This window comes from Leptonychotes weddellii, chromosome 7, assembly GCF_054177405.1.
Source record: "Leptonychotes weddellii isolate Sample4059 chromosome 7, ASM5417740v2, whole genome shotgun sequence".
Lineage (NCBI taxonomy): Eukaryota > Metazoa > Chordata > Mammalia > Carnivora > Phocidae > Leptonychotes > Leptonychotes weddellii.
Window position 1 is genome coordinate 116,426,368 of NC_138375.1, and position 20,860 is coordinate 116,447,227.

General features: G+C 45.1%; 2 protein-coding genes across 5 annotated transcripts; one reads left to right on the plus strand and one right to left on the minus strand.

The window, feature by feature from the left end:
* UQCRQ (ubiquinol-cytochrome c reductase complex III subunit VII) lies at positions 1–1,326 on the minus strand. Of its 2 annotated transcripts, none has more exons than XM_006734676.3 (3): positions 1,195–1,326; positions 858–1,025; positions 1–208 (listed from the first exon to the last, which is right to left on the minus strand). In XM_006734676.3, exons 2-3 carry the CDS (start codon positions 1,009–1,011, stop codon positions 114–116), a joined length of 249 nt encoding a protein of 82 aa, XP_006734739.1. In that variant the 5' UTR covers positions 1,012–1,025; positions 1,195–1,326; the 3' UTR covers positions 1–113. The 2 variants fall into 2 exon arrangements, with proteins under 2 accessions (XP_006734739.1, XP_006734738.1); XM_006734675.3 differs by having other exon boundaries at positions 1,173–1,266.
* An 83-nt stretch (positions 1,327–1,409) lies between these two features.
* Positions 1,410–6,327, plus strand: GDF9 (growth differentiation factor 9). Of its 3 annotated transcripts, none has more exons than XM_031029575.2 (3): positions 1,410–2,173; positions 3,621–3,816; positions 4,977–6,327. In XM_031029575.2, exons 2-3 carry the CDS (start codon positions 3,684–3,686, stop codon positions 5,939–5,941), a joined length of 1,098 nt encoding a protein of 365 aa, XP_030885435.1. In that variant the 5' UTR covers positions 1,410–2,173; positions 3,621–3,683; the 3' UTR covers positions 5,942–6,327. The 3 variants fall into 3 exon arrangements, with proteins under 3 accessions (XP_030885435.1, XP_030885436.1, XP_006734741.1); XM_031029576.2 differs by having other exon boundaries at positions 1,410–1,888; XM_006734678.3 differs by having other exon boundaries at positions 1,500–3,816.
* The last annotated feature ends 14,533 nt before the right edge of the window (positions 6,328–20,860 follow it).

Here is a 20,860-nt window from a genome sequence, read left to right on the forward strand (position 1 = left end):
TGCAATCCATAAGAAGTTTATTACGTCTTCAAGTCTTCAAGACACTACAGTGTAGACTCCTCTCCCAGAGAAGGATCCTTCAGACACTGGGAACCACTATCCAGATGAATGGCTCATTTGTCATTTTCATAGGCAGCTGGATTCTTCCTCTTGGATTTCTCAAATTCCTGGGTCCCCCATGTGTAGACAAGGTAAAATCCTACAAACGCTTTAAAAATCAAAAGTGAGAGTAAGCATCGAGCCCACGGAAGACCCCAGGATCCCAGGCTTCTTTTCTGACTCACTGCAGGCTCTGCCCTACTGTCTCTAGTTTCCAAGAAGCCACTTTTAAACCAGACGATCAAGGAAGGTTACATCATACACCCATTTTGCAGGTGACCAAAAGAAAGGGCCATCCCAGGAAAATCTGTCACCAAACCTTCCCTCTCTCTCCCCAGTTGCACATTTTTTTAAATGTTAGAGATAAGTGAGACATAATTCAGTAACATATACTTCACCATTTAACACGCCAGTGCACACTTCTGTGGGGTTTGTTTGTTTTTTTTGCCAATTCACAATGCCGTCCTGCTATCATCACTATCTGGGGCATATCTCACACGTAACAGTTCATCGCTACGAAGTGGGTAAAGATGACCTCGGAGGGAGACGCTGGAATCACACAAGTGACCTTGGGCCGGTCGTTTGTGACTCAGTTTGCTCCCCTGTAAGATGGGGAAGATAACACTAGCGCAAGGGCTTTCACGAACACTGAAGCATGAGAAACCGTGTGTGTGGCAAGTAGAGGGAGCTCCCTGAGGGGCCCGCTGTCACTCGGCGTCTGACGGAGTCCGGCCCCCCAACCGGGCCAAGGCACTCACGGGGCACGACGCGAAGCACGCACGCCCGCGCGCGGCGCAGCATGTTGGGGATGCCCTTGCTGAAGTAGTGCGGGAAGGCGCGCTGCTCGAAGGGCGACAAGCTGTAGGTGATCACATGCCGCATCCGGGTCAGATTCCCAAACTCGCGGCCCATGGTGGCGGCGGCGCCTGCAAGACCGAGGGTGAACGGGCGCTTGCCTCAGTCCCGGGACGCGCCGCCCCCGACCCGAGACGCCCTCCCCGGAGCTCCTCCTCCTTCCCGGCCCAGGCGGCGCCCCCACCCTCCCAGGGACCCCCACGACCGCGCGACCGGACCTCACTCCCGCGCGGGGCCCACCTCGCCCACCACAGTCGCGGGAACCAACGGTCTCCGCCCGTCACTTCCGCTGGGTTTGGACGCCGGTCCGGGAGGCCGTGAAGTCACTTCCGGGGAATACCATTTCCGGCCGTCTCCAGGGGGAGGCGCCGTTGCTCCCCCTTCTGCGGGGAAGTGCCCTGGCCGGGGGAGGGCGGGGCCAAGCGCGGGACTCCCCGCCGTAACGGGCTTTGCGGCCGGGGGGCGCCCCGCGAGGCCTTCACGCCACCCCTCAGCCTCCTGTCACCGCGGGGAGCGGCCGGCGCCGAGGGGTGCAGAGAGGTGTAGGGAAGGGCCAGCCGGCGTCGAGGGCCTGTGGAGGGCGCCCAGAGGCCGGAGGAGGGGCCGCCGCATGCGGCCTTCGACGCTCCGGTCCGGGCGCTAAAGGGGTCGGTTCTTTTCAGAACATCAGCGACCCCGGTACCAGGATCAGAGACGTGCATCTGGGGCTTCTCTCGGCCGCCGCGGTCCGAGAGTCCACGGCCGGGGCTTAGACTGTCCCCGGGGAGAATAAAAACGTTTCCTCAAGTTGCGCCCCAGGAGGAGTCCCCAAGGAATGGGCAAAGAGTTGCTAACCGGCCGGGGGTGGCGGTAGGAGGGACGAGGCCACCTCCGCAGCCGCGGGCTTGCCACCACCTGCCCCCCAGGTCTGGCCGGGGGCGCGCTGCGCAGCCGGGTAGGTCCCACCGCCCTCGCTTCCCCACTGCCCCGCGGGCGTTCTCGGCGTTTCCGAAAGCACTTTCTGCGGAAGGCTGCTGCGGGCCTGGCCTTTCTGCCCGAAACAGAGCGTCTGTAAATGTTTTGTTCGTGGAATTGCCGGCCATTATGTGATGTCGGAGTAAGCTGTCGTTCAACAGTTGGCGTGTGTTTTATGGAACCCTGCCTCCTAGCCAGGGGCCAGGGAGTCTTGGCAGGCAATGAACTTGAAATTTGCAAGCATACCTCGGTTTCATCAAGCTAGGTACTGCACCGACTGCTTTTGAATCTCCTACCATGAGTGGGGGTTGACTTCCTTCCAGCATGGTCTGTTCGCGGGTGCACTGGAGATGCCCTCATTTCAGGCTTTCATGGCGCACCTTTGTCTCGTTTTCCTAAAACATCATCTCTAGCCTTGTCTCAGCTCCAAGAACTTAAGTCCTTATACCAAGAACAAAAACACCCTAGCAAATTAAATTAAAAATTAAAATTAAAAAAAAAACCTGCAAACATCTCCAAACCTTTCAACCAAAATATATATAGATGAATGTGCAGACCAAAGGATCAAGATATTATATTTAAAAATGAGTAAGGGCGCCTGGGTGGGTCAGTCATTAGGCGTCTGCCTTCAGGTCGGGTCAGAATTCCAGGGTCCTGGGATTGAGCCCCGCATCAGGCTCCCTGCTCTGCGGGAAGCCTGCTTCTTCCTCTCCCAGTCCCCCTGCTTGTGCTCCCTCTCTCGCTGTGTCTCTGTCAAATAAATAAATAAATAAAATCTTTAAAAATAAATAAAAATGAGTCAAGGTTAAAGGTGATGTCCTTTTTAAAGCATATTTCAGTATTCCAAGTACATATTCCATAGGAAGCTCCCTGAGAACTGGGCAACCGAACAGTTCTCTGCTCTCTGGAATTTCAATGCCAATTGTGACTTTTTCTCACTCCCAAATCAACATGCAGTAAGTAATTATTCTAAGCACCTGGAAGTGGGAGCGGTGATGAGGATGGAGAGCAAGAGTGAATCCAATACACTGCATATCAACAGATCTTATCATCATGAGTAGCTTTCCCACTTGCTTTGAAAGTTTCAGCAAGCACCTAAGGAACGTTTTAAGAATCCTAATCTCAAAAAAATGGGTGGTTTTAAGATCATTTCTCAATTCTCTTGGCCTTTCAGCTTGCATAACTAGTCCATTGGCCTAACAATAACCTAAGAGGTTTTAAATAAATGCCTCTTCAAAAGGGAGAGGGGAAAAAGGGGGAGAGGAAAGCTAAATAACCACATGCATCTGTATCTAATGAGGACAAATTGGATAAATAGGACGTTATCAGCGGTTTGATGCACAGCTGATAAAAATTATCTTCAGCTAGGCATCCTTGAGGTCTGATTACAGAAGTGACCCTAGCCTACCCACACACCTAAAATTTATTTAAGAGATTGACCCAGGCTCTTCCTGGCTTTTAGCAAGAAGACTGGTAGGGGGAAATGTATTCCTTGCTAGTTCTTTCAGGCCATGGCGCTTCTTAGCAACTTCTTCCTTTGGTTTTTCTGCTTTTCCTGGCTGTGTTTCCCTATTAGCCTTGGTTCTCAGGCTTCTAGAGGAGAACCTCAAATTGCAGCTGGTGCTGAGTTGGAATCTGAGGCTGAGCCTTGGTCTTTGTTGCGGCCTCTAGATGGAAGAGACAGATCTGGCTTCCTTTCTCCTCTTTTCAAGGTTCTGTATGATGGGCAAGGTGGCACTCCTAGGCTGCAGCCAGACTCCAGAGCTTTGCACTACATGAAGAGGCTCTATAAGGCGTATGCTACCAAGGAGGGGATCCCTAAATCCAACAGAAGTCCTCTCTACAACACTGTTCGGCTCTTCACATCCTGTGCCCAGCACAAGCAGGCTCCTGGGGACCAGGCAACAGGTGTGTAGGAGCAGATTGGTTAATGGGTGGTGGGAAGCTGATAGACCTGTCTGTGTTTCAGTTACAGAATGGAGCTGGGCCTTGCTCTTTGAATTACTCTTTATTTTGCATGATACTCAGTATCCACATTGAAACAAATCTGGTACTTGACCTTACTGTTTCTTTCTAATGCACTCATGGATTAACGTGGGCTCATAGGATAAAGTTCAGAGCTACAAGAGACTTAATGGCTCTAAAGACTGAGCAGAGTGTTGCTGGAGGTCAGCATCTTGTCCAAAGTCACAAAATCAAGACTGGAAACCTGGTATTTTGACCTCTGTTTGCTTATTATTCCCATTCTATTCGTGCTGACCTGGAAATGTGTCTGAAACGCCTCCTAGCTACTGGTGTATTGTGTTAAATAGGATGTTTTTCCCTTGTTTGTTGCTTTCTGTGAGAGGCCGACTGAAGACAGCATTTGGAACAGTAGGTCCTCCCAACAACAAAGTGTTAGTCATTAATCTGACCCAGCACCTTGGAGTCCTATGTGTGTGAGAGAAAGGCGCGGTGCTTTAAAAAAAAAACAAACAACCTAGGTTCACTAGCTCACGACCAAAACCATTCTAACCCAACGGGTCAGCTGTGGCTGTTTAAAACCTTTCCTTCTTCCTTGAGGTCTTATTTTATGAGATTGGTTTTAAAGCTTCCATTTGTCATCAATCTCAAGGGTCCCAAATTAGACCATTAAGATCTTTATTGACTCTGTTCATTAGGGCTTAGAAAGTGTTTTTAACAAGGCTGGTAAGCGTATTTATTACAGTGATCTCTCCAGAGACTATCCAAGAGGAAAAATAGTATTTACTAGCTTCTTCTATGTTTGGAGTCCTTTACTGAGATCGGGAAACTAGAGGTTGGGAAATGTAATGATTCTCTGTTGTTTTTATTCACCACCAAAGCTGTTCAGAATTTCTGGTGATAAAATAGCCAGTTGTACTCACTGGCAGTTAATTATGGTACCTATCCCCAGTATTTTCTCTAAAACCACCCCCCACCCTTTTTAAGGCTAGAGGAAGTGGGGAAAGAGAAGGGAGAAAATGCATTATGAAGGATAAATGCCTTGATTTGACTTGCTATTATGTTTTTGTATTAAAGCACTATTGGTGGGTTGTTTTTCTTCTCAGGATCCGTTCCATCAGTGGACCTGCTGTTTAACCTGGATCGTGTTACTGCCGTTGAAAACTTATTGAAGTCAGTCTTGCTATACACTTTCAGCAACTCCATTTCTTTTCCCTCTGCTGTTAAATGTGTGTGCAACCTGGTGATCAAAGAGCCCGAGTCTTCTAGCAGGACCCCCCATAGAGCTCTGTCCTCATTTACCTTTAACTTACAGTTTGAATTGAAAAAGAAATACACATGGTTTGAAGTTGATGTGACCACTCTTCTTCAGCCTCTAGTGGCCTCCAACAAGAAAAGTATTCACATGTCTGTAAATTTTACCTGCACGAGAGACCAGGGGCAGGATCCTTCAGCTCAGGACAGGCCATTTAATGTGACCCTCCAGGTGCCCCCCTCACTGCTTTTATATCTGAATGACACAAGCGCTCAGGCTTATCATGGGTGGTGTTCCCTTCACTATAAACGGAGACCTTCACGGAGTGCCGACCAGAACAGGGGTCTGTCCGTCTGCCCCCAGGGAGAAGGGTCGGCTGAGGGTGTAAGATCTCCTCGTCACCGGAGAGGTCAGGAAACCATCAGCTTGCCATTGAACAAGCCTCGGGCTCCAGCTTCTTTGAATCTGAGTGAATACTTCAAACAGTTTCTTTTTCCCCAACATGAGTGTGAACTCCATGACTTCAGGCTGAGCTTCAGCCAGCTGAAGTGGGACAACTGGATCGTGGCCCCGCCCAGATACAACCCTCGATACTGTAAAGGGGACTGTCCAAGGGCAGTTGGACATCGGTATGGCTCGCCAGTTCACACCATGGTGCAGAACATCATCCACGAGAAGCTCGACTCCTCGGTGCCAAGACCATCGTGTGTGCCTGCTAAATACAGCCCTCTCAGTGTTTTGACCATCGAGCCAGATGGCTCAATTGCTTACAAAGAATATGAAGACATGATAGCCACTAAGTGCACCTGTCGTTAATGTCGGGTTCTCTAAACTAAAACCTTGAGCCTCTTCAGCAAGGGAAATACCGTGTGCCTCTCTGTGCCTTCAAGGGAGAGCTCGGTGTCGAATGGCTATAATGGGCTATGTGTTGTGTACGGAGGTGCCTGTGTAGATTCTGTGACATCCATCAGTGTAAAGTGGTAACATCTGCCTTTATTTTCAAATGTAAATGAAATTAATTTGGAGGGCTTCAAACCTTTTTCCCTGAGCGATTTTATTTTTCTTTTCATTGGGAGTCTGGTTTTTCATGTAAGAAAAAAATCTTAACATAAATCTTGGATGGAATTGCAGCTCTGAATACAGTTCAGAGTGCTACAGTTTTATTTAATGGAAGAATAAATCCCTCTAGTGGCATAAATTTACCATGTGTGTGCTTTTTTTTTTTTTAAAGGATAGCTCTTAAACGGTCTTTGGGGAGAGAGAAGTATTATAATCTATAAGCTAGTCTTGGCTTAACTTTTTAGTTAAGAGAAGTTAGCTTTTCTACCTAAAGCCTGGTGAAGGACATTTACTGGGACTGGAAGCACGTAACCTGTGGTATTAGTGTGATGGGTGCACCGTATGCTAATTCAGCTCTTCGGGTGGCATGGATAAATAGGGTGACTCACATCAAACAGTATAACATTTGTCCCATTTATCTAACGGAAATTGCCTTGCAGATTTTTACAAGAAAATGCGATGTTCAAGATTTTTAGAATATTTTCTCCTCTATGTATTTAAAACCTCTGACCCTATGGAAGGAAGTCAGGGAACATTTTTTCCTCTTTTCATTTTTGTTTGTTTTTGCAGATTTCCCTCAGCTCCCATCACTCCGCCCCCACAAATTTTTTCCAGGTGGATTTGGGAGTGTTGCCATCAAACGAACCTGGCAGTGATTAGGTTACATTACAGAACAGGCCTGGTTTGGGTAGCAGGGCTTATATGTGAGTTTTCAATAAATGCTACCTTGGGAGAGCCCTAGAGGTACAGGGTTAGGACTAATGTAGGGATGCCTGTTTCAACGTTTCTAACACCCTAATCTACAAATCAAAGTAACTCCTAAATGTGAGATGTACTTTTCTTTTTTTTTTTTTCTTAGTTTTATTTACTTGAGTAAACTCCACCCAACATGGGGCTTGAACTCAGAACTGCGAGATGTAGAGTCTCTTGCTCTTCAAAATGAGCCAGCCAGGCACCCCGTACTCCTCATTCTTTTTTTTTTTTTCTTTTAAAGATTTTACTTACTTATTTGACACAGAGAGAGAGCACAAGCAGGGGGAGGGAGAAAGAGATGCGGGGATAGATCCCAAGACCCTGGGATCATGACCTGAGCAGAAGGCAGACACTTAACGACTGAGCTACCCAGGCGCCCCTCCTCATTTTTGTAAATCATCTTTTCTTAGTGGTTAGTGCTTAGTGTCTAAGGAAGCCAGCTGGGATTTTGATCGGGATTGTTTTGAATCTGTAGATCAGTTTGGGGAGTATTGGCATTTTAGCAATGTTAAATCTTGTAATCCATGAGCATGGGAAGTTTTTCCTTAGATTGAGGTCTTCTTTCATTGCTCCCAATAATGTTCTGTACTTTTCGAGTATAAGTTTTGCACTTTTTATTGTTAAATTCTAAGTATTTTATTCTTGATGTGACTGAGAATAGAATTCTTTTTTTAAGATTTTATTTATTTGAGAGAGAGAATGAGATAGCATGAGAGGAGGGAGGGTCAGAGGGAGAAGCAGACTCCCTGCTGAGCAGGGAGCCCGATGCGGGACTCCATCCCGGGACTCCAGGATCATGACCTGAGCCGAAGGCAGTCGCTTAACCGACTGAGCCACCCAGGCACCCCATGAGAATAGAATTCTTAATTTCCTTTTCAGTTGTGTGATGCTATCTTGCATACAGATCACAAGCCTGCACATACTGACAGAAATGCTCTTCTACCCGCTCCAAAAACATTTTTAAGAAAAATGAGCCTGGAGGTATCTGGGTGGCTCAGTTGTTAAGCGTCTGCCTTCTGCTCAGGTTGGGATCCCAGGGCCCTGGGTTCGAGTTCCATGTCGGGCTTCCTGCTCAGCAGGAAGCCTGCTTCTCCCTCTCCCTCTGCTGCTTCCCCTGCTTATGCTCTCTCTCTCTCTCCCTGTCTTTCTCTCTGTCAAATAAAATCTTAAAAAAAAAAAAATGAAACTGTAACAAAGGGAGAAGTTTTAGGTGGCCCAGTTTCCAAGTAACTTTGCCACCTTGTTGTCTAACCTGAAGGAGGCCTTATTCTGTTGTAAATGAGGCTGCCAGTCTACGAGATGGTGTTTCAAGGGTTTTGTCTCGTCTTCTGTCATTCTTCAGGGTAAAAAAATAACTGGCCTGGAAAGGGCATGAATAACCATGGTGATGTGCAATTGAACTTACTTGAAGGTAAGTCTCTCTTAAAGACAGCTGTTTTCAAATGGACCACGTGAAATACGTATCAAGTTAGTGTACTCCTCGAAATTCCAACTAAACTGAAATTTTCTTCCCCAAAACAGGAATTTGCTTTACTTTTTTCATGGCCTAGTTCTGTGGTTGAGTATGGATATGGTCTGCAATCTGAAGGTTTAGGAAAAAAGAAAAGGAGTTGTTCTGATGGAAGTTAAGTATTAGGGTCAATGCCAAAATTAGGGGTAGAAAAAGTTCATCTTTACAGGTAACTTCTAAAGTTCACTTGTGTATAGTATTTAGATCCTACAATTGTGTAGTGATAGCATGAAGAACTGTAAGTTTGGCTTCCCTGTTATTTTGGGTTTTTTAAGCTTTACTTGTTAATCTAGTTTCTTCATTCATAGGACAGTGTTAATATTAAGGATGATAAATCTTCTAAATTTAAGCTTCAAAGACTCTTTTCTGCACGACAGAGGAGGATATACTAGTCTCCCAACTGCCTCCTCCAAATGAAACCTGTTTTTCTTTGGTTACTCTTAGAAAAGCTGCCACTTCAGAAAAGAAATGAGAAAGGACAACGGTGATTGAAATCTGGAAATTCAAGGATGAGGCTACATGTGCCTTAAAGAGATGCATTCAGCTTTGGTATTTAGTTCAGATGAGATAGGAGGTCACCTAATGGGATGGGTGCTTTAGTATGCTAAGGAACAATGGGGCATGTCAAGAGCTGGTTTTACCTTCAGCTGTGAGTTTCCTGCTCGTTATCTGTTTAAATCAACTCCTGTGTTAAATTGAATACTTGGTGTATTGAACTAACCAGGTTCAAGGGCAGAAGCCACTGGACTTGGTTTAGAGCTCAGTTTAGACGGTCTGTGGGGAAATGTGGGGTAAAGGAGGAAGTGTTCATGGTTACATATTGATAAAAGAAAAATGCTCAGAACTTGATATCAAAATTTTAAGTAACCAATTTTAATTTGTAACTTTAAGATTGTAAGTTATAAAATGATAAGTGAAATTAAAATACTTATTCTGTTAGAGGATGTTAGTCCCCAAAACATTTCGTAATATCTCATTGGCTGAAGGGATTGATAAAATAGAAAAGCATTCTGTTTTATCCATTAACTGTTCTCTAAATAGAAATACAAGGAAAAAATCAACACAACCAGGAGATTCAGACACTTCATCCCTTTTTTTTTTTTTTTTTTTAAGATTTTATTTATTTGACAGAAACACGGAGAGGGAACACAAGCAGAGGGAGTGGGAGAGGGAGAAGCAGGCTTCCCGAGGAGCAGGGAGCCCGGTGCGGGGTCGATCCCAGGACCCTGAGATCATGACCTGAGCCAAAGGCAGACGCTTAACGACTGAGCCACCCAGGTGCCCCCAGATACTTCATCCTTGACCAAAATTGATAAGTAGGTACTCTTCGTGTGTACAATTACTTACTGATGCAGTTGTCCTTCCCAAAGCACAAATTTACTAGTTAATGTTTGGAAAGGGCCCTAATAGGTTAGACCAAGGCTATTTCAGTAATTAAAGAATAGGATTTTTTAAGTGGTCTGATAGTATTTCTTTGTCCTACTTCAGTGTGTAAGGCAATTTCTAGGGAACAACTGCGTAATATATGTGGTTAAGGGTCAACTGCATTTTGGGCATTTTATTGTTTAAGACGAAGGGCTGTGTGAACAGTTTAGAGTCGGTGTCTCTCCCTGTTGGAACGCTGCGACACGCAGTGGTAGAGGGTCACAGCCGGTGCCTCGGTCATTTTGGCTTTCTCAGAAATAATTAGCTCACTGAATAAATATTTATTGAACACCGACTATGGGCCAGGTGCTGTGTGTGGTTAAGAACGGAGTCTGATGTTCTCGGCTGCAGGAAAAATGTATCATGTACCGGAAACAGAGACTTCCTTTATTTCTCTAAATTCCAAGAGAGCTTTTGTCACCACAGAATATTCATTGGAAGAATACATCTTGGGGTGGTACTACAGAAGCAGGCTGAATAGTATCTGTAGATTAGAATTTTTAAAAATAAACTTTATTTTAAGGTAATTGTAGATTAACATGCAATAGTAAGAAATACCAGAGAGATCATGTTTATCTTCTTGTTGCAAGGATACTATCTTGCAAAACTGTGCATACTATCGCAATTAGGATATTGTCATTGATAGAAGAGATTTTTTTTTTTTTTACATTGAAAACTACTTGGTCAAGGGAAATGTTCATCCTAATGTCAAAGTTTTGCTAGATCCTGGTACTTTGTGAAGTTAATATTTTGATATTATTTAATGGTTTAATATTTTTTTTTCATCTGCCATTTCACCCCTACCCTTAAAACTTTGAGCCCTTTAAACTATAGTTTTATTAATTCAATAAGTACCTATTGGGTGTACACCACACGTTAGATACTCTTCTAAGTGGTGTCATAGTGGTAAATAAGATAAACATGGTACTTGTTCTCATGGAACTTTATATCAGTGTGGCGAGACAGACAATATACAAATACCATGAGCAGCCATATCCAGGAGCTTCTAGGCAGAACAGAGGTGAGAATGAACTTGTGTTCTAAGAACAGAAAGAACTAGGTGTGACTGGCAAGTAGGAGAGGAGGAGGAGGAGGGGGTGGAGTGTCAAGTGGACTAGGGGGACGTGAGATGGAAGAAGCAGACAGACCATATAGATGATAAAATACCTTGTTAGGCCAGCACAAGGGGATTGGCTAAGAGGCCGTGGAGAATGTTAAATCAGGGACTGGAAATGGTCGGATTCTTTTTTTTTTCTTTCTTAAATATTACTCTATTACATGTAGAATTGTTTAGTAGCAACTAGTCTGAGGGGCACCTGGGTGGCTCAGTTGGTTAAGCGTCTGCCTTCTGCTCAAGTCATGATCTCCAGGATTGAGCCCTGCATCGGACTGCCTGCTCAGCAGGGAGTCTGCTCCTCTCTTTCTCTCTCTCTCTCTCTCTCTCTCTCTCCCCCCCCACCCCTCCCTACTGCTCATTCTCTCTCTCTCAAATAAAATCTTAAAAAAAAAAAAATGGTCTGAAGCCTGAAGGCCCTCTGGGCATTAGGGGGCTGTTGTCAGGGTCCAAGGGAGAGATGATGACTTGGATAATGACAGTGGAGAGGGACATGCAGAGAGTGAAGAACCTGGCATGTATTTCGTGTGTTCTTGCTTTTGTTACTTGGCAAATCTCTCTGAGGTTGTAGGATGGCAACCATTTAGAGAAGAAACTCTGGTCCCTGCGGTGAAATGAAAGGATAAGACTTCCCCCATTCCCTGGCTTCATATTCCCATCCACATGAACTGCATCTGAATTACAATTTTTCTTTGTTCTGTTTGCTTTCTTCTTGCAAATTTCTTAGGAGTTTAATTAGTGTGGGGGCACCTGGGTGGTTCAGTTGGTTAAATGTCTGCCTTTGGCTCAGGTCATGATCTTGGGGACTTGGCATGGAGCTCCAGCCCTGCTCAGCGGGGAGTCTACAGTCCCTCTCCCTCTTCCCCCCTACTCGTGAGCATGTGCGCTCTCTCTCTTAAATAAAATCTTTAAAAAGAAAATATTTTTTAAAAAGTTTTGTTTTGGTCTTTGCCTTTCATGTTAGAGGCTTTTCTAAAAAATCTTACATTGCGCATCTATAAGTATATGGCCCTAGAAAGCTGTGGGAATGTCTGCGTGAGGGGGCTGGAGGTGTTAATTAATACGCTCTTGGGTTTGCAGCTCCCAAGAGCTTCTATAGGTTTCTGCACAAAAGAACTACTGTATCTTTTGATGGGAGGAAGAGGGGACAAAATACAGACTTAGCGGCTGGTGGTTTTAGATAGCAGCAATGCAAGGGGCTATGAGCTTTTACCTAATCTTGTTATTCCAATCTGGGGACTTTTCCCCCCTATCTCTACCACACCTGGAGTTGACTGCTCTAGAGCCTCTTTGATTCCATACTTCTACAGAATTAACCCTCCTTCTCAGTTGGGGCAGAGTTGGTCACCTAGCTGCTTGGGGTGGGGGGAGTGTACGTTGGGGTCTAATTGTTGTATCTACAGACTCTGTCGATACCCACTTAGAGTCCTAGCTGGCACCGTCGGCTTCCATGGTACGTGGCATCTTCATTTCCTGAGATTTCCCCGGCTTCTGTGTGCTCCTCCGGTAGTTTCTTGTTGATATCCCACCCATAGCAGGTTTAGGTTTCCTTTTCCATGAGCTCTGCTCACACTTGAGGCCAATTTCCACCTCCCCAAAATTTGTTCACACTCATCTGCTAACTCTCCTCACCTGATCTTTGCCTTTAGGGGTATGTTTGATAATCACTTGTTCTAATGGCAGTGGAGGGGGTAGCAAAAGATGAAGGCATGTGAGCAGTGCTCCACCTCAAGAGGTACTTCTTCAAGGCCCGTGTGCAGTTCAAACATCTGCTTAGAGAAAATGGATTAGAAAAGTCGAAGGGGAGCTTGGGTGGCTCAGTCGGTTAAGCATTTGCCTTTGGCTCAGGTCATGACCTTGAGGTCCTGAGATTGGGTTCCACATCGGGCTCCCCACTTAGCGGGGAGTCTGCTTCTCCCTCTCCCTCTGCCCCTCCCCCTGCTCATGCTCTCTCTCTCTCCCTCAAGTAAAATCTTTTAAAAAAAAGAGGAAACTGTAATCCCTTTGTAATCTGTAAATGTGTTCTTTGATGGCTTGCTTAAACTTCACCTTATCCTTGAGGTGACCGTCAGGTTAGTTTTAGGTAAGGAAAGTAGACATACTTCTAAGGCAGGAGAACATCCAATATTTGGACTGCATGTCATATTTAAGATTTAAAAAAAAAAACCTCATTAGATAGTATTAAATAGTAAGACCAGCCTACTTGCCAATAAGCAATTGGAAGTTTTGCCTCAATGTAGAAAAGTGGAGTTCAGTTGTACCTTTAAAAAGGGGAAAACAGGGGCGCCTGGGTGCCTCAGTCGTTAAGCGTCTGCCTCCGGCTCAGGTCATGGTCCCAGGGTCCTGGGATCGAGCCCCGCATTGGGCTCCCTGCTCCACGGGAAGTCTGCTTCTCCCTCTCCCACTCCCCCTGCTTGTGTTCCCTCTCTCGCTGTGTCTCTCTCTGTCAAATAAAATCTTTAAAATAAAAAAAAGGAGGGAAAACAGTTTAAGTCAAAGGTTAATGTGCCCAACTTCTATTGCATCATTTGCCAGGAAAATTTGTGCTGTAAACTTAGTAAATCATTGCATGGTTAGAGAAGAAAATGATCAGGATCACAGGCTGTCATTGTGTCCGTGCCTTGACCATTGTCACTTTCTGAAATACTTACAAAGGGCTAACGCCAGCTTGTGGAGAGGAAGGAATCTTGGACTAAACTGATGGCACACAGGGAGCTTTCCCTGGAAATGAGGGGTTCACACCTTCGTCTTTTTCAGCTCTTTCTCCAACAGCACTACCGGCAAATGGGGGCAAAAAAGATCCCCAGCAGAGCAGCACTCCGTTTATTACCACTCTTCGAGATCCTACTCGAGAGAGAGAGACTTGGTAGGCCCAGGGAAGAGAGGAATGAAAACCATGAGCCCTGGAAACACCCTGGCTATACCTTGGGGCAACTGAGCTAACGTCTCTGAACCCACTTTTCCTCATCAGTAAAATGGAGGTAGTGTTGTTGGGAGGATTCAATGAGTTAATAGGTGTAAAGAGCTGAGAACAGTGTCCAGCAAATAGATTCTCAGTGCGTGCTGCTTTTATTAGTACCATAACTAAGATGCCCCGAAGTTGCACTGTCCTAGTCATTAGCCACACGTGACTACTGAGCATCTAAGATAGGGCTAATCAAAATGCAAACGAGCTGTGAAGGTAACATACACAACAGCTCTGAAAAGACTCGGTATGACAAAATGTAACAGAACATTTAGGTATCTTACATGTTGAAGTGATAACTTTTTGACATATTGGATCTACTTGGATATATTAAGTATGTATATGCATTATAAAAATTCATCTTCAAAAATTTTTAAATGAGCCTATTAGATAATTTAAAACTACATGTGTGGCTCATATTCTCTTCTTCATAGAATTTCACTGTGAACCCCATACTGACATTGTCTCCCAAGGTAGAGCTCATGACACTTCTAAAGTACCCCCATTATGTATTTATTACTTCATCTGATACATTTCCCTCCTATTATGCAGTAGCTTTCTCTTGACTAATTATACTCAGGTGTACTTCTTTTCAACTCTTGAACGGCCCAAGCATGGTGGAATCGCTGATTGTAAGAGAGGGATCCCAGCTCTCGCTGGTAAAAACAGTTTGAGGAGAGAAGCACAGATTGAGATACATGTGAAACCTGCTTTAATTTTCCGCAGCTACCTTTGGAGTACAGTCCTTGGCCTGACTGTCTGCCCCATCTGAGTCAAAGGAATTGATGTGCCATAGAAGTCTACCTACCAGGAGCCTACTCTGCCAGAGTTCTTTTTCTTTCATGAAGCTCCACTCATGAAGTGGAGAACCACCATGTAGACACACAGGTGCTGTCAGGATGGGATGTGCTGTGACTTGATAGGTCCTGAGAATAACTTAGATATTTTAATGATTTCATCAAGTCAGATCAGAATTGGTTAACGGGGAGCATCAGGCTATACACTTGTGAGCAGGCTCCTTTGGTATTACAGCTAAAGATTCTTTGTAAAATAATTAGATTTTAATTGACCCTCAATAGGAATTTTTAAAAGTCATGTGACCTCCATGCATATGAATGTCAGAACATGTAGCTCTGGGTTCTGATCACCTGGGTTGCAAGATGCTTTTAGGTCTCTGGGCAGATCTGTGTTCTGAACTAGTGGATAAAAGAGTCTAAGAATATGTGAACTTTCTTTCTGCTTTCATTTTTTTTTTAAAAGATTTTATTAAAAAATAAAAATAAAAAGATTTTATTAGAGTGTGCGCACACCAGAGAGCATGTGTGAGTGCGTGCAGGAGCAGGGGGGAGGGGCAGAGGGAGAGGGAGAAGCAGGCTCCCCACTGAACAGGGAGCCTGACGTGGGGCTGGATCCCAGGACTCTGGGATCATGATCTGAGCCCAAGGCAGATGCTTAACCAACCCAGCCACTCTGGCATCCATCTTTTTGCTTTTAGACGGTAACACTTAAAATACCAGCGTGGTTAGAATGCTTGGAGGTTATCTCTTGTTCTGTATATGAAGATCTTGAGCAAGAATTGGCCAGTGTCAGCAACAACTGTTAACTCTATGTGTATATATGCGTATATCCATACATACACATACAGAGGGAAAAGTTCACATACTATAAAATTCAGCATTATAAGCTATATATTTAGTGATTTTTAGTCTACTCACAACTATTACGCAACTATCACCTCTATCTAATTCTGTAACATTTCCATCATTTCCCCCAAAAACTTCGTACCAATTAATACTCACTTCCCATCCTCCCTCCTCCCAGCCTCTAGCAACCTACTGATCTGCTTTCTGTCTCTGCCGATTTGACTGTTCTGGACATTTCCTATAAAATAGAATCACAATATGTGGTCTTTTTGTCTGGCTTTTTCCATTTGGCATAATCTTTTCAAGGTTCATTCATGTTGTAGCATGTATCAGTCCTTAATTTCTTTTTATGGCTGAATAATACTCCATAATATGGAAATACAACATTGTTTATACATCTGTTGAAGGCCATTTGGGTTCTTTGTACTTTTTGGCTATTATGAATAATGCTGTTATAAACATGTACAAGGGGGCACCTGGGTGGCTCAGTCGTTAAGCGTCTGCCTTTGGCTCAAGTCATGATCTCAGGGTCCTGGGATCGAGCCCTGCATCGGGCTCCCTGCTCAGCGGGAAGCCTGCTTCTCCCTCTCCCACTCCCCCTGCTTGTGTTCCTGCTCTCACTGTGTCTCTCTCTGTCAAATAAATAAATAAAATCTTTAAAAAAAAATGAATAAACATGTACAAGTTTTTGTACGAACATGTTTTCAGTTCTATTGGTTATATACCTAAGAGTAGAATTGCCTAGTCATAGGGTAACTGTTTAATTGTTTGATAAACTGACAAACTGTTTCCAAAGCAGCTGCACCATTTTACATTCCCACCAGCAGTGCATGAAGATTCCGATTTCTTTATGTTCTTGCCAACATTTAATGAACCTCTTTTTGATTCTTGTCATTTTAGTGGGTGCTAAGTGGTATCTCATTGTGGTTTTGATTTGCATTTGATATTGAGCATCTTTTCATGTGCTTATTGGCCATCTGTATATCTTCTTGGGAGAAATATCTATGCAAATCTTTTGCCCATTAACAAAAAAGCTGGATTATGTGTCTTATTGTTGACTTGTAAGCCATTAAGGGTATTAAGGTAAACGTAATTTAGATAAAGCACTCACTGCTCCAGGAAGACCAGATGGCTGCAGTTTGGCTTTATTTTTAATTCTTTGCAGGCATGTGTTAAGTTTTTGAAAACAACCATTGTTTTTTTTTCTTAAGATTTTTATTTGTTTATTTGAGAAAGCACGGGGAGGGGGAAGGGGACGGGGAGGGAGAAGCAAACTCCCTGCTGAGCTCAGAGCCCAACGCAGGGATGGATCCCAGGACTCTGAGATCATGACCTGAGCTGAAGTCAGATGATTAACCAACTGAGCCACCTAGACACCCAAAACAACCATTGTTTAGAGACTATCTATGAAATAGCGCCTACTCCCATCACTAATAAAGATTATTAATTTAATCCTAAGAATCAATGCAAAGGCTTTGGAAACGCTATTGAACACTCTTGGAAATCCTTGATTCCATCCTTGACAGCAACTCCCCAGACTTCTTTTTGTTGTGGCCAAGCAAGAAACTGAAGCAGCTACTCTGAAAAGACAGTAGCCCCTTCTAGTATGGTAAGTCACATCTTTTTGTTAAAACTATCAAAAGGAGAAAGTGAAGCAATAATGGTAGAGACCTGAAGGAAATGACCAGTCCAGGATTGAATGTTGCTTTAAAGCTTGTTCCCCCAGTGAGGAGATGAGGTGGAAGAAGCAGACAGATGACGCAGGACCTTGTTGGGCTAGCCCGAGGGGAATGGCTAGGAGTCCAGCCCTCACGCCTCCCCCAAAGCGCATGCGCCCATGCACACGCACACACACACGTGCGCTCGCACATACACACGTGTACACATACACATATTCATTACTGCATCCCAGAGGCCAAGGCCATCCATGGCATGTTGCTACCAGCTGTGAACTCCCAGAATGGAGGAATGACACAGCTGTTCACCCAGGATCAGGTCTCCCAGATGCATTCGTTCAACAAGCACTGATCATAGTTCTGAATCTGGTACACAAGGCACCCTTTCTTTCAAGAGCTCAAAATCTGTCTAATGGGGCAGACAGATACACGACTATTCTACAATGTAGCATTAGATGTGGCAGGGAACAATGAACTCTGCCTAGAGATATCAGAGAAGCTTCACCAGGAGGGGATGCTTGGCTCAGCCGTCGTGTAACTCAGTGTCAAGATGGGTCCTTACTGGGGACGTTTGCTAGTGGGGGAGGGACAAAAAGAAGAAACTTCAGCATATGCCCAGCCCTCCATAGGAGGTAACTATGGGATGGATGGGAGCCTATGCTTCTGGGTCGTAAGATACCTTGGCCTGACATCAGCTTCACCTTTGGCCCATGCTGGTGTGAAGAAACAGGTAGAATCCAGGTCAACCCTCCTTAGTGCAGGAATAGGAAAAAGAAACTGATTGCGATTTTCCTGTCTTTGATTTTATGTTTGTTAAGGGAAATCTTGTTTGCATTTTTATGGCAAATGTTTGTGACTTTGAACCAGGAACTGGCCTGTCTTGTGTTTCTCCTGCGCTGCTTTATCTTGTTTCCTGAGTTGGTAGTTTTGAGCTTGTGTAAGACCTGCTCAAGGGTCTCCAGCCACATCAAAGGGCTGGGATGGCAGCCCCTTAGCTCCAGGGCATCTGTGCGAGATCTCCCTTCTCTTGTGCCTGGTAGTTACTTCTTCCAGGGAAAAAGTAGCTTGCAATACCCAAGTCTGGTTAAATTTCTTCCTGCCTGACCCTGGAATCCCAGTGTTGAAAGAGGTCTTGGCTCTGTATCAGAAACTTGTTAGTTTCAAGCAGCAGCAACCAGTGTTTCCTGACTCACTCAACAAAAGGAATGTATTGGAAGGAAGTGTGGTAGTTCATAGAATTGACTAGAAAGCAGGAGGACCAGGCTACAAAAATAGACAGGAACCAGAAGATACTGGGCAACAAGAGCAGGAGACACGTGTTCCTGACCTCCACTGTCACCGTACCCCCAGACTTTTGGTAGTTTCTCACCTGTCCTTGTGTCTTTATGTCACTCACATGAGACTCCTGGCAGGGGCATCAGATGGGTCAAGCCTGGGTCTCAGGCCTAATCTGTGGCTGGCGGGCTTTCGGAGTGGGGGGAGGGGCCCTGTCTCTCCAACACAACATGGGATTCCCCCCAAGAGGGAAGTGTTTGGATGTCCACTGCAGCACTGTTTGGGGGAGTAGTAAGCAAAGTTGAGTAGTAAGCTACCAACAGCGTGACCAACACCCACGGGAAACCTCTGGTGTATAAACCAACGCTCAGAGATGAAATTGAGGCTGGGAGGGGCGCCTGGGCGGCTCAGTCAGTTAAGCGTCTGCTTTTGGCTCAGGTCATGATCCCAGGGTCCTGGGATCGAGCCCTGCATCAGGCTCCCTGCTCAGTGGGAAGCCTGCTTCTCCCTCTGCCCGTTGCTCTCCCTGCCTGTGCTCTTTCTCTGGCAAATAAATAAATCAAATCTTTAAAAAAATTGAGGCTGGGATTTTGGGGAGATTGTACTCCGCACAGGGGAGGCTGAAGTGAGGAATAATGGCTGATGTCATTTACTGATGGCCTCCTACAAGCCTGCCACCAAATGTATGTGATGAAATCTCATTTAATCTTTCCCTGGCAAATATGTAGACCTCTCCCTGTCTTACAGATGAGGAAATGGAGGTCCAGGAAGGTTGGGGTTTCTCCGGGGTCCTACAGTGACTGGCATTCACGCGTATTCTTCCAGGCTGTGAACGTACTCTTCTTCCCACTACGCTGCTTTTCCTATACCTGGGACACATGAATTGGAGAACACATCCCTGTTCTGTGGTGTGAAGTCACAGGGTGGCCAATAAGCCTGTCTCTGAATCCACATCTGCTTCCTCCAGGCAATTACTATTAGTTGCTATTGAACCCCAGAATTTCTTTGGCGTCACCCAATAAATAGGTATCTTCCCCCTTGATCTTGTTAGCTAATTGGCTAGGAAAGTCAAAAGTAACTTCATACCTTGGTTTTTCTTTTCTTTTCTCTTTTTTTTCCTAACTTGATCCTTCTCTTGAAGTACAAAGAGTGGGCTAGAGAGGGTGTGTCACATTCACCCCTGGCAGGGTCCTGAAAATGCAGGGACCGTGATGGACGCTGGACATAGGCACCCCCAGGTTTTAGGGCAAAGTCTCCTTTGTGTGAGTAACTGATCAGATACATCAGTTAAAATCAATATTTCCTACCTGCATGTCAAATATCTGCACGATCTGCTTCCAGAGCCAACCACGACCACAATTCATCCCACATGCACATGGCATGCTCTGACCCAGCCCTGCCCCCAGGCCAGCACGTGGGTTTTGTGTGCAGCTCTGGGCCCAGAGCTCTAGAATTGGATTGCCTTCCCCTTAAAAATGCTGACCAGGTAACTTCTTGGCAAGCAGAGTGCACTTTTAGGAGAGGGCCTTTTGGAGAGTATCTCATTGCTCTGTTAGGGCCCGAGCCCAGAAGAGACAGTTTGGTCATTCCTGGGCTTGAGCCAGCTGTTGCCCTTTCTGGGCAATGCCTTTGGGGGTCTTGTTCAGAGTCTGAGTTTATATTCTCGAAAACCAACATGAAGCTTAGCTGACACTTTTCATCTGGGTCCCAGGAGACCAGAAGAGCAAAATAGAAATTCTCACTTGACCACCACTTACCTGTCTTGGGTCCACTGGGGCAGGAAAAGAAGAGAGGTTTCTGTCCATCTGTCTCATTTAACCTCTCTTGTCCAAGGGTGTGTAGGTAACATCTGAACGAAGGTAGACCAGGAAGATGGAATAGTCCCAGGCCTGAGGCTTGGGGCCAGGCTAGAAGAGAAAAGCCGAATTATTATGGTTATAGCAAACAGAGGTTGAGATATCATCCACTGTCTGTAGGGAAAAGGTGATATATGTGTACTCGATAGAAATGTGATAGCCCAACGTTCCTTCCCAAGGACTGCTGATCTGAAAGGGAACTTTTGTTTAATGTCATGACAGCCAGTCCCTACCCACTCTTGCCCAGAGGCCTTACCTGTCAGAAGCCCCCACAGGAGAGAGTGAGCTCCATTCTCTACGTACTTGATTCTAGTGGCTGTCTTCCTGTGAAGTCGTATCTTTAAACAAGTATGGTGAATTCAGTGCAGAATTAGAAAGCAAACAAACTTGCTGTAAAGGAACATTTACAACTTAAGTAGAGATTTGTGTATAAGCAATGATTCATGCTTTGTTGGATTT

Coding starts and splice junctions, on each gene's coding strand:
- GDF9 (XM_006734678.3), top strand. CDS start 3,420: ATGGCGCTTCTTAGCAACTTCTTCCTTTGGTTTTTCTGCTTTTCCTGG. Junction 3,817..4,976: donor TCCTGGGGACCAGGCAACAG/GTGTGTAGGAGC, acceptor TTTTCTTCTCAG/GATCCGTTCCATCAGTGGAC.
- UQCRQ (XM_006734676.3), bottom strand. CDS start 1,011: ATGGGCCGCGAGTTTGGGAATCTGACCCGGATGCGGCATGTGATCACC. Junction 209..857: donor CGTGCTTCGCGTCGTGCCCC/GTGAGTGCCTTG, acceptor TGATTTTTAAAG/CGTTTGTAGGATTTTACCTT.